This window comes from Taurulus bubalis, assembly GCF_910589615.1.
Source record: "Taurulus bubalis genome assembly, chromosome: 1".
Lineage (NCBI taxonomy): Eukaryota > Metazoa > Chordata > Actinopteri > Perciformes > Cottidae > Taurulus > Taurulus bubalis.
In genome coordinates this window covers 29,486,282-29,499,116 of record NC_136589.1, presented here as the reverse complement: position 1 = coordinate 29,499,116, position 12,835 = coordinate 29,486,282, and the positions used below count along the sequence as shown (strand labels likewise).

Below are 12,835 nucleotides of genomic sequence, written 5' to 3'. Positions count from 1 at the left end.
TCATGACGGAGACTGCATGCTGGGTATCCGGAGGATTCTGTACAGTTTGCCCTGAGTGTATCTTGATGCAAGCCTGCCCACTGCAGCCCCACTGCACATCTCAGAGGAGAGATGGGCAACGCACTGTGTCAGCTTCACAAGGCCCACCAGCAGAGCTCCGCCACCCAGCATCAGACCGGGCCACAGCATTGCAAACAGGGCGTTCTTAAAGGTGTACTTCCTGCTCAGGATGACGTCCTTGGGGTGCCTTGCCGGGTCAGCGAAGCACGATAATGCGCTCCCCAGCTGAGTATCCAAGCTGTTTTTCACTTTCAGGACTTCCTCATCAAGTTCTGTTCTGTCCATCTGACATTTGGGTATGTAGAAACACTGAGAAAGGAAAGATATGATTCAAGTGTAATTTTTTATCAAGTGACCTGCTTGTTACAGTCGGCAGCACTGATTGCAATCAGTGAGACAAGCTGCAAGTTTCTTTTTTGATTCTGTATTTTGTCTGTTTAAAAAAAAAAAAAAAGACCTGCCCTTTCATAGCCTCTTTGTGCTGTACTGAAAAACATTTTTCAAACAATTCCTCTGAATGGAGCAGAAGTGTAGCATGAGAGAATCTCCAAATACTATCTGCTGTCTTATTCACAAGGGTGCAGGAATCAGAGTAGTTTTCCATCTCGTCCTGTTTTTCCTTCACTTCTTTCTCAGGTGCTTTCTCAAGTCCCTGCTTAGATGTCTAATATGAAAACATGGATGACTAAGAGTCCTGAGCAAGCAAAATTAAGATCTACCTCACCGTTGTAGCACATATACATACAGTCTTAATGCTCAAACCCACTCATTGAGGTCTTTGAGTAACCTGCAGGTGTTTCTCCCTTAGAGCCGACATGCCACACCTGGTGCGAAGCAGATTCAAACCCGGGGCTTATGAAGCTGTAAATGACCTAAAACCTGGAATTTAAAGCCATAAATCCCTACCTCAGGAGTGAGGAGGACCGACTCTTCGTCAAAGTGGAGAAAAGCCCTCTGATTGGAGTCTGTGAGGTTAACCATAACCCTGAGGCAAGGCACAGTGCTCACGCTTCTGCAGTCCACCCACTCCTCCAGGATGTCGGCCTGCAACAGCACACAACTGGCCTCCTCCTCCCAGTGACTGGAAAAACAAGAGCAACATTTTGCTGTATCCGAGCCGGAGCCTTCGTCGTAAATGTAATGATTTTCATTTTCTATTATTATGAATTATAAATGTAATATCTTCAGTCCATATGGACTATTGGTTAGACATTTCTATCAAAACTAATAATGAATTAAATTAATCAAAAATAGAATTCCCAGTTGAATCAATAATGACAATAACTTGTTAGTTGCAGCCCTAATTGTATTGTTCAAAATCACATGCTATAAGTCATAGGACTGTGTATCGTATGACATATCTTATATACGAGCAGACAAACTACAGTGCACCTGTTAACATAAGGTTTGACCACAGTGATGCCGACCACAAAGACCATGAGCACCGAGAAGGCCATCATGGCGAAGCCCAGAAGAATGGCTCGGTCCTCCCCGACACTCGACACGGGCATCTGTGTCCGAGCTCGCTGCCCCCCACGCCCCTCCACCCCGCCACTCCACTCCTGCTCATGCACTGTGTGCAGAAACTCTCTGCGTTACACACACACACACACACACACACACACACACACACACACACACACACACACACACACACACACACACACACACAGAGGATGTAATGCTTTTATCCAACAGTGATTCAAATACGATTTCTGATTTGACGAGTCATCACATTTTGTGTTTGACGATTATTTGGCTCATTTGATTCATTTTCTATTCTTTCAAACTACATGAATCCCTTGAGGGCTAAAAGTATCTGAACAGATTTAGATTAGCATTAGTTCAAAGATTGAGATTTATTTGCAACCTTGGTACAGAGTGGAAGCAGTTCCTGTGTCTCAAGATTGAATTCCATGTAGCATAATATTATGTCTTTCAAACTCCACAATCACAGTTAATAAAAAAATAGTTTTAAGACCAAAGCGAGAACCCTGGTGACCTCATCAGATAATGTTTTATCAAATAGCTCCCTCCAGATCTACAGAGGATCTTTTAAAGGCCTCGTAGTACTCCTTACACATGAGCTGACCTTGATAGGCTAAATAAGTTGAGCACGCCTTTCATGCGATTGTAAATCTAAATCTGAATGTGGATGTTTGTTAAAACCTCCCCTCTTGGTTTCACAGTAGTGTTTTTCTCAGACTTGTGCCCGGTCGATGGTCCTCTCTTACCGTGTCTGCCGCCTGCGAGCACCCTGCAGATTGGTGTTAATGGGGACGGTAAACGGCGTCCGGGGAGACGCTGTGTTCAAGAACATACCCACTCCTGTCTCCGTCTCGGCCTCCTCCCGGTCCTCAGCGTGTAAATCTGCCTAACAAGCTCTTCTCTCTCTGAAAGCCAAATGTCCTTCTGTCACATCAACCGCTGATCATCTTGTGTCTCAGATGAAGCACGGTGACTGAGTGGACCAGATTGCAGTTTATTCACTGGGAGGCGTCCGGTTGTTTACCAAGGCTCAAAGGTGAGTGCAACAACACCTTCCACCCTCATGTGTGTTTCTATAGAAACCACCACAGGTACAGTAAGACAGGTAGGATGCTAATGGCCTCTCAGTGGGCCTGTGAGGCTCAGCTGCACGGAGCAGTTTGTCACGGAAAATCTGAATGAATAATTAACTTTATTAACACCGAATGAAACAGCACGATGACAGTACAAGAAGAAGATCAGCCATCTTTACACACATTTAAACACACATGTACAACAGATACCGGCCCAAATCCTGTTGGCCCGTCGAGCTGGATACCTCTCACATTGTTCAGACTGTGGGTGTCAAGAGTGCAAGTTGCTGAGCAAGTTTATATGTGTTATTCAAACAATCCAAACTCCTTGAATTATTCATGGGTCGCTGGAAAAACATATGGAGGTATTAACTTGGTGACAGTTCAGTTTAATATAACAAGCCCAGGGCTGGGAACACCACAGCAGCTTGAGAATAGAGCCAACCATTCAATAAAACAACCTTAATTTATTCAGTATTGAATACAAAAGAGCATTATTTCTTGAGGGGCATAAAACATCATATTCGGGGAAATGTAACCGCAGTTTATCTGATATATTTTATACCCCGTATATTTTTATTGCTGTGTGTAAGGCATCGTATTTGTGAGCAGCAAACTTTTTCATATCTATGGTCGACAAGAGGGCAGATAGGTCTGGCACACTTCTTCACTGGGCTGTAGGAGAATAAAGTGCTTTTGTTGAAACTGAAGAAAACAAGATTAAAAATGTATAAAGCTCAGTGTACTTTACCTCACCTGGTAACCCGAGACATTGCCTTGACCGTGAGGCTCACATGCACCTTCCGCCAAGAAGCACTCCTCGTTTGTGTAAATATTCCTGGCAAAAAAACGGATTCTGATTCTGGTGCTGCGCTGTGGACGTGACTCGAACAGAATTTTCTCTTTAACATAAATGTCTCATGGTAACGGAATACTGCAATACTTTCACTGGACTGTGTTGTTTTCACTGCTCATTTGATGTCTTCTGCCCTGTGTTTTCAGGTCTCAACTCTGCTGAAACTTCTTCTAGAGGAGAAGCCTCGTATGAGAAATTGCTTTCCGTTTCTAAGACGTTCTGAAGATGACCACCTCAATGTTGGGGCAAATTCCTCTGACTATCCGGGCCAGCAAGTTGTACTAATTGAACGCACAGTGTTTCCTGTTATCTGATAATACCGCTGAACAACATGTGCAGCAAGAGGTTGGTGTATACAAGGCAGCAAGTCACCGAGCACAATGGATAATCTCCAAAGGAGGAATCTAACTTTTCTTACTATTGGATTGATATTTATGCTGAATGGCATTGAGTACGGTAAGTTCATTATTACAGCTTTATGGACTTGAGGTCATGAGATAATGGTCTCATTAGAGCAGATTCTGCCTGGCATTTTGGCTTTAGGCACAGATGACAAATATATTTATTCTCTGTGTGTGTAAACAAGGCTTGTCATTTATGCATCTCCCCTCCTTTTCCTCCACACTTGTCCTTCCTGCTTCTCTGGTGGTCTCAGCCGTCATTCTGCCTACAATATGGAGTTATCTCCAGATTTTGGAGGCCCCTACTTACTTCCTGGGTCTGGGTCTGTCTGCCTTCAGTCTGAGCGGGCTGCTCACAGGCCCACTTTTTGGGTTATGGTCAGATCGGAGCCAAACTACAAAGTCCATCATTCTTTTCTCCAATCTTTTTGAGATTGCCGGTGAGTAATCAAATAGAGAGTCTCATGAGAAGCCACTGGCATGACTGTGTGTTTGTGTAAAACTCAAACTGTAGCTCGTATTTGGGCTCATTCATTATTTACTACACTCTACATATAATACCTTCAATAATAAAAGACTACAACGTGTCCATGTTTCAGGTCATTCCTTTCATCTAAATTCCCCTTTGTTTACCTTGAATGTGCAATGCATTATCGTAGGTACCTTTTAAGTTAGTCGCCGTGAATTGAACAGTACTTTTTACCCCAAATTGTATTTTGCACAAAAGTCAAATGGGTTCATCACCCGGGCACCATGAATGTCTGTACAAAATGTCATGGCTATCCATCAGAGATATTTCATGTTTTAGCCTTGCTGCTAGTATTTCAGTCCCAACCTTTAAGTGAACATTTGTTTCACACTGGAGATGCATTTTACAGCATGATTTTCATCTTTATCTGTCCTCAGGTAACTTCATGTATTTTATTGGATACTCAAAGTGGCTGTTGTTATCCAGTCGTCTTGTAGCAGGTGACACACACGCTCACATGCATGCATGTCATAAAAACAACACCGAAAGCATGCACTGTATCAGCATGCTGTGGGGTGCAACAGAAATATACTGTTTCCTTCTCAGGTGTTGGTGCAGGAGCGGGCTCCTCCATCTTTGGTTTCCTGACTCGGAGCACCAAGCCAGAAGAGCGCGCTGGCATCTTTGCAGCCATCATGGCCTGCCGACAAGCTGGCCTCCTTGTGGGTCAGTTTCTCTCCCTTCATCTCACCACAGAGAGAGAGAGAGAGAGAGAGAGAGATGTCATTTCACCTTCCTCCACCTCCTCTCTTTCTTGAGAAATATCAGACATAGGGGACGATGTGATGTCTTCTTTGATGTTCAGTTTCAACTGTGAGAAGGAGACCTTCAATAAGATGGAGGCTACTGTCTCCACACATCCTCTGTTTTTACTCCATCTCCTCTTTAAAGTTCTTCTTCCTGTCTCTCCAGGGCCGGCGTTCAACCTGTTCCTGCGGCTGTGTGATTTCAAACTGGGGCCCTTTGTTGTGAACAAATATACATCTCCTGGGGTAACAGCATCCCGATAATCAGTAATCTAAGGTTCTCTGAAAGCCTCATGAATACAGAAACCACCTTTAGAAATAGTCGCTCTACATTCTGCACTCCTCCTTGCTCACACGTCTTCTTTTATCTTCTTTGTAGAAGAATACAAAATGCCTGCAGCGATACTCTGGCCCGTAACAACTGGAATCGATCTATTTCCATCTCATGAGTCTCTGAATAAAACACCTGTAGAACGGATGCAGCTTAATGAGATAAAACAAAGCTCTTAGGCCTACTTCCATTTTTTCCACAGAAAGTGACACTGCATGTCTCTCTATATTTCACTGCCAGGTTACTTTACGTCTTGAACACTCTCCTTCATATATCAAACGCTTTATCTCTCCTGATAGCTTTCTTGGTTTTTGATGTTGTAAAAATGAGTTAACATTTGAAGATGTGTAATCTTTTTACTCCTTACTCTCAGATCTTCATGTGCCTGTTGTGGGTGCTGCTCCAATTTGTCGTCCTGGCTCTATACTGGGATGTAGCACCCATCAGCTCAGAGGAGGACACAGTGATGGTGGAGATGAAACAAGAGGATGATGAGGAGGAGGTGCCGCTGATTGGGTCCGACGAGGAGCCGCTGCACACCTACAGAGCCGTCAACGCTGACCAATCGGAGACCTCCACCTCGTCTGGGATGCAGCCCGTCGACAGCGCCTCGATGGTCTTGAAACCCTTCAAAAGCTTCAGCGCCAGCACAGGTGAGCGAGCTGGTTTGACTGCCCATCCTGAACAATGCCTGTCATCTTTCCTCTGCCTTATTTGTGGGATTCAGGTAGGAAGAGGTGTCACTGCCAATGCACATGTGTTGTATCAGCTCTATTGATTTCCTTGCCACCCCGCCACTCTTCAGGTCTCTGAGGATCTCTGTGTGGCATGTCAGATCACATTCTCCGTATATTGATTGGACTTGGGTGTATGTGTCTTATGTTATGGTTGTTCATGTATATGCATGAAGTCAGGTGTCCTATTGGATTAGTGTCATAGTAAGTTGACATGGGATGCAAGCAGTGATTGTGTGCCGTTATTGATTAACTCTTTCTTCACATTGGTTGTGTGTGTGTGTGTGTGTGTGTGTGTGTGTGTGTCTTGTGTGTCAGACCTTGAAATCGATTCTCTCACTCTTTGAAGATGTGTCAAAGGGATGGACAGTAGACTCTGTTTTTATTGACTGGGTTGCTGCGGTTGACTTGTGGATGAAATGGAGACAGAATTGGTAATGTGGTCAACATTCTTCTTATTGATTCATTTTTAAATTTGAAGACAATCTACAGCACCAGAAACGCGTGAGCAAAATTGGAGCGTTTGCACATTGTCTGTTAGCTGTTACAGTGAATTCATTCATTCAAACATGTATTTAAGCCGAGAAAATCATTGAGGTCCCCCTCATTGCAATGATGACAAAAATCACACATAATTAAACATAAGAAAAGAGGACAACACTCAACAATTGCACACTGAGGTGAAGGGGTTTGAGATCATTGTCTTAAACTTATCTCGGGGAGAGTGTTGCAGATCATTTCATGTGTTTAGCGCTCAAAAACTAAATGCAGATATTCTTGAAGCATAAGAAAATTTGTAGAGCAAATTATTGATCCTCTGCAACTTTTTTTGTGTAAGTGAAATATCTTTCAAATGCATTGCTTCAATCAAGTCTTTTTATTTCTGGTTCGGGTTATCGCAAACAACTGTGTGAATCTCTGCATTTGGGGAAAATATTTAGCACTAAGAAATAGTGCATAACCAATTAATAATGGTTTACAGAAAGAGTTAACCATCTTGTGAAACAAACTTGGTTGCCGAGAGTTAGATGTTACATTTCTCAGTCAGTTACAGATAAACAAGGAAAACAAACAAGATGGGCTGCTCGGCAGATTATGTTACTTTTGCACAGAGCATTGCTCATTCCTTGTTCCTTGTATGCTAAGCTAACCAGTTTCTGGCTCTGGCTTTATATGCATCTTACAGAGTGCTATCAATCCTCTCACCTGGAGTTTGAGTGTAGGATGTAAGTAATTACCTGAAGGGTCAAATGAAAGACGTTATCAAGTTGCATTGTGGTAGTGATCCTGACTCACATATATGGAGCAAAAACCTGTGTATCTCTGCCTCTGCTGTGTTGACACTATAAAATCATTCTCTGTAAAAAATAAACCAAATAAGAGCCCATTTAACCCTAAAACACTAACGTTAAAAATAGTAACACCATCACTAACGTTGTGTATATTTCACCCGATACAATACACGTGATAAAATATACTTCTTATCAAAATATATTAAAATACAACAATACAAGGAAAATTGAAGTACTCTTTTATTTTACCCTATAGAACTTCTCATAAAACGAAAAACAGGTATCATGGGGACCCTAAAAAAGGCTCAAAATCAGGTGAAAAATGTGTGAATCTGCAATAAAACATGATTATAATATAAATAATGGAGCTATGAACTTGTTCTTTCGTCGACCCGTTCCTGGGACATGTGAGCCTTGTCCTGTGAAGGAAAATGGTAAAACCCATCCGAAATTTGTTCACCCTCTATCACTAACGTCGGGTAAAAATCACCCGAACACGTGCCTGTTGAAAAAAAACAGGGATTGGAGCAGAGAGACACGCCTACCTTCAATAACGTCAGTGAGCAGCATGGTACACAAGCTACACAAGGACCCACGCAACTAAGACGAAAGCAACACAGTGAAAATAACGTAACCACAAACGCTCGGGTGAAAATCACCCGACGTTAGTGTTCATATGATAATATATCAACCGACCTGTATACTGTAATGCAGTAGTTCACAAAAACTAAATCCTATAGATAATACAAACACATTGACTAGAGAGAACTGAACCATAGTAGATAATACACTGTAATATCAAGCCATTCCTCCAGCCATCTGGCATGTCCTTCCAAATGTAGCAGCAAGCCCAGCTCATTTTTTACTCCTCTCCAAGTCCATAGGGGGGAATTTGTTCCAAGAAAAGCTGGTATCAAAATTTGGAATGTATTATATATACTCATTTGTTGCATATATATATATATATATATATATATATATATATATATATATATATATATATATATATATATATATATATATATATATATACACACATATTTTTTCTTTTCTTGTGATCACGTTTCAGACATTGGAAAAAAGCTGAACCCTCACTTATCTCTAGAAAAAGACAGGATTCATTACATAAGGATTATCTTCAGAAATAATATCTTCAACTTGCCAGTTGATACTTTAAATTCAATGGCACCACTTGGGCTTGTTTTATGATTTTCTCATCGCTTTTGCTGGTTTTCAATATCTCTCTCTCTTGTCTTTCACTCTGCAGAGCTCCTGAGAGAGGAGGTGCTTGTTCTCCTCACGGCTCAGTTCATCACTCTCTTCAATCAGACAGCGCTGGAGGTGAGAGCAGCTACCGTTGAGATCCATCAGCCGGGTTTTCCAAGCATTTCACACAGTGTCACACTATTTTACCCTGAGTTTCATCCAAACTGCATCAATCTCAGCCTTACTTGCAAAGACCTTCTGTTACTTTAAGAAAATAATCAAGTATCGTTCAACACTCAAAGTATAACTGAAGTGCACATATATATATATATATATATATATATATATATATATATATATATATATATATATATGGGAATCATCATACCGAGATCACGGTCGTTTATATAAATGGTATCCTACTTTTGTATGTAGTATCCTACTATTATTATAGTATCCTAGTATTTGTATGTACTATCCTACTACAGTATATATATATATATATATATATATATATATATATATATATATATATATATATGTATATATATATATATGGGAATCGTCATACCGAGATCACGGTCGTATATATAAATGGTATCCTAGTATTTGTATGTAGTATCCTACTACAATATATATATATATATATATATATATATATATATATATATATATATATATATATATATATATGTATATATGTATATATATATATATATATATGTATATATATATACATATATATACGTATATATATATATATATGTATATATATATATGTATATATATATATATATATATATATATATATATATATATATATACGTATATATATATATACATATATATATGTATATATATATACATATATGTATATATATATATGTATAACATATACATAGGCTCGTGTCCCAGACTTAAAACATGAAGAGGTCTTTTCCTCTCATTAAACTTTGAATACTGAATAGTCATGTTGTGCTGACCTGGACAATCAGTTCAATATCAAAACAGAATCATTCTTTTGATCTGGACTGAATTAAGCCTTTGAAGGAGTTAAAAAGGTGCATGTTTCAGCTCTAATAAGAATCTCCTCCTCTACCTCTGAGACTAACTCAATGACCTTACGTACATCTTTCTTTAAATCCCTCAGACCATGGTGACTCCTCTGACGCAGCGCCTCTTCAGCTTTGGGGAGCTGAGCAACAGCCTGATGTACAGCCTGTGTGGGGTGGAGGTCATCCTGGGCTTCTTCTTTGTGCGCTGGCTGAGCAGGAAGGTGGCGGACCGCGTCGTTCTGGCCGTGGGCCTCTTTATCTGCTGCATCGCTTGTATCTGGTGCCTCATCTTCCTCTGCAACCCCCGAGGTGCTAACCTGTCCGGGAAAACGAACAAATGCAAAGGCGCACACAGTCTTACCAATGCTCCGTGCCAAATCCTTTCTGTGAGCCTGTAGTTGGTGTAGTGTGCATATCGGGTTACACACTGGCTGAATTGAATGTGCCCTGTTAATTATATCATTCAGGGGATCTCACAGGCAAACTGGATCCTGTATGTTCATGTTGGCCAACGTCTGTTGCAGCTCGTCACATTTATCGCTCTGATTACAAGTGACAGGTGCTGGAGCTGGGGACCGCCTGAGTAGATATAAAAGGATTACAGTAATCTAATTAGACAAAAAAAATGCTATTTGTTAGAGCGTATCCTCCTTTTGTTTGCTATTTGTTATAGTTACAGTTAAAACAACCAAATAAAGAAACAAACTCTTAAAGGCAGATACCGGAAGAGAAATACAGTTTTCTTGGTCTACAAACTTTTGATTGGTGAAATTTCATTTTGATTGTTAGATTACAGGCTTATACGCAGGAACATCCAACAGTGGAGTGGGCACATATTCACACAAACATGTGCATGTTGCAAAGCAGCAGAGAACAAATATTTAGTGGCTGCCAGCTTGGCAGTGGTTTAGTGCTCAGATAGAGCCATCTCTGGTGGTGCCAACCCATTTGTGGAAGGAACTTAAAAACCGAGAGAAGGGATGGATAACTAAAGTATGATCTGACGCAGACTTTGAGTCTTTATCAAACAAAAAATAAATAATCTACAAATATATTTATTTAATGTATGTGAGAGGTGCAGTTAGATTACAGTCAGTCGATGTAATTGTGTAATTGTTTAATAATATGTTCCATATAATATGAGGGCAAACTACTAGAATTCAATGGGCCTAATACCAGGGTATTATCTTTCAATTTCTGCCAGGTGGATATGGATGGAAGCTGTCGGGCTTCATCATCGGAGTGTTTCTGCAGCTGCTGGGGCTTCCCTTTGTGGCCGTGTCTCAGGTGTCTCTCTTCTCCAAAGTCACTGCAGAGAAAACACAAGGTTGGCTTGCTTTACGGCTGTCTGCACAATTCAACATATTCAAACAACAGATTGCTGCTCACCATGTGTGATGCAAAGAAACAGTTATACATGCTTATTTTACTTGCCATATTTCAATGTTTGAAATAAATAATGTTTCATTATTTTGTGACGCCTCACCAAAAGGATTCAGCCAAGGTGTCAGACGCTCAGTTGGAGGCCTGGCCACCATCTTGGGTCCTTTGTGGGCTGGAGGACTGACCAATAATTTGTACATAATGCTGGGCGGTATGCTAGCTCTTCTCATAATGATCACAGTAAGTAGAGCACAGCTCATTAATAGCATCAAACTGATACAAAATGTGTTGGAGTCAGCAGGCGGTTAGCTTAGCTTAGCATTATGAGTGGAAAAGGGAAAATGGCAAGCTGTCTTGTGTTCTTAAAGAAATTCCGTTACAACCACCTAAGCATCCTTTACCATTTTTTTTAAAACGTCTGAAAACTTTGATTTAGTACAGCAACAGTGAGAAATATGCTTTGTATTTGAGAAGATCAAAAGGGAACAAAATCCACCTAAAGCTCACTATTTGTTTCATTTATTCAAACCATACAAAGACTGAAGTATAAAGAAATTAAAGGGTTAAATTAACTATATATATTGTGTTACCAACGCCAGGCTAAATGTTAGCTTCTCCTGGCTTCAGCGTCTTATTAAAAATACATCTAAAGCTCAATAATAAACATGTTGTATTTTGTTTAATCCATAAAAATACCAAAGTGTAAAACATATTATTTGTGGTTCTACAGACCTACTCTCACTGAGCTGATGCTTTAACACATTACTTCTTCTCTCCTACCCCACTCTGTACGTGATGTGTCTTCTCTATTATAATCTATCCAACGCCTTTTTCACATATAACCAAATGAAAAAAAACAGGAGCTACTTGCCAGTAAAATCTTTATCTCAGCATGTCTTTGCCTCTGCTTATTACTCGGTGCTCTCTATTCTCTAAAACCATACCACACTGTTTATTTTCTCAGGTTATGACAGGGCTGTCCTACGGCCGCCTGACTGAGCCCAGGGCCGTGCAGAGCGCCCAGAGCTCTGACAGCGGAGGATAGAGCCTGTGTGGAGAGCCAGGGAGGCTAAAGACAGACAGAGGGCGTGCCCTTCACTCCCGAGAGAATCAATACCAGTTTACTGCAGAGGGAACTGTATGAGTGTGGAATAAAAATGTTCAAAACCCAGACTGTACCTCATAACCTGCCAGAGAGGTGATCACACAGGTAAACACTTACACAGTTATCTGCCGTTATTACAATCTATCAGATTATTATTCATTATCCTTTACACAAGGGGGCACCATTGCTCCCATATTGAATATTCAGAGGTAATTGAAGATGAAAGCTATTATTTTTAAACTGAACTATTTATATTCCCAGGTGTTGATGAAAGGATAAGAAAGCAGTTTTTTTTCTCTATGTGACCCATGTACCACATTTTTCATTTCTTGTCCCGAGTCTTTCTTCCTCTAAAAAAAAGAAATGAAACAGTTGACACAATGGGTGCAGAAGTGGAGTTGTCAACTTCTTAGCAGCTCCATGTCAGTGTAGCTGATAGAAGAACAGGGGTCAAATAAAGGGAAGCTGTAGAGAAGTCTTGATATGTATTTGTAGTTTTAGAGTAAAACTGCATTTCTAGTGTTCATACAGAGCCTTGGATGTGACTAAAGCAGATAGATAGTATCTGAAAATACT

At 40.6% G+C, this 12,835-nt stretch overlaps 2 protein-coding genes across 2 annotated transcripts; one reads left to right on the top strand and one right to left on the bottom strand.

Annotated features, from left to right (window-relative positions):
- kcnmb3 (potassium calcium-activated channel subfamily M regulatory beta subunit 3) lies at positions 1–2,380 on the bottom strand (the record flags this gene model as incomplete). Its single annotated transcript, XM_079232928.1, has 4 exons — positions 1–369; positions 967–1,141; positions 1,453–1,650; positions 2,295–2,380. The coding sequence occupies 4 exons, from the start codon at positions 2,378–2,380 to the stop codon at positions 1–3; spliced, it is 828 nt and encodes a 275-aa protein (XP_079089054.1).
- A 1,477-nt stretch (positions 2,381–3,857) lies between these two features.
- Positions 3,858–12,199, top strand: mfsd8l2 (major facilitator superfamily domain containing 8-like 2; the record flags this gene model as incomplete). Its single annotated transcript, XM_079221832.1, has 11 exons — positions 3,858–3,933; positions 4,133–4,318; positions 4,785–4,847; positions 4,954–5,073; positions 5,320–5,399; positions 5,858–6,137; positions 8,778–8,851; positions 9,867–10,080; positions 10,976–11,098; positions 11,264–11,394; positions 12,119–12,199. The coding sequence occupies 11 exons, from the start codon at positions 3,858–3,860 to the stop codon at positions 12,197–12,199; spliced, it is 1,428 nt and encodes a 475-aa protein (XP_079077958.1).
- Between the last annotated feature and the right edge of the window lie 636 nt (positions 12,200–12,835).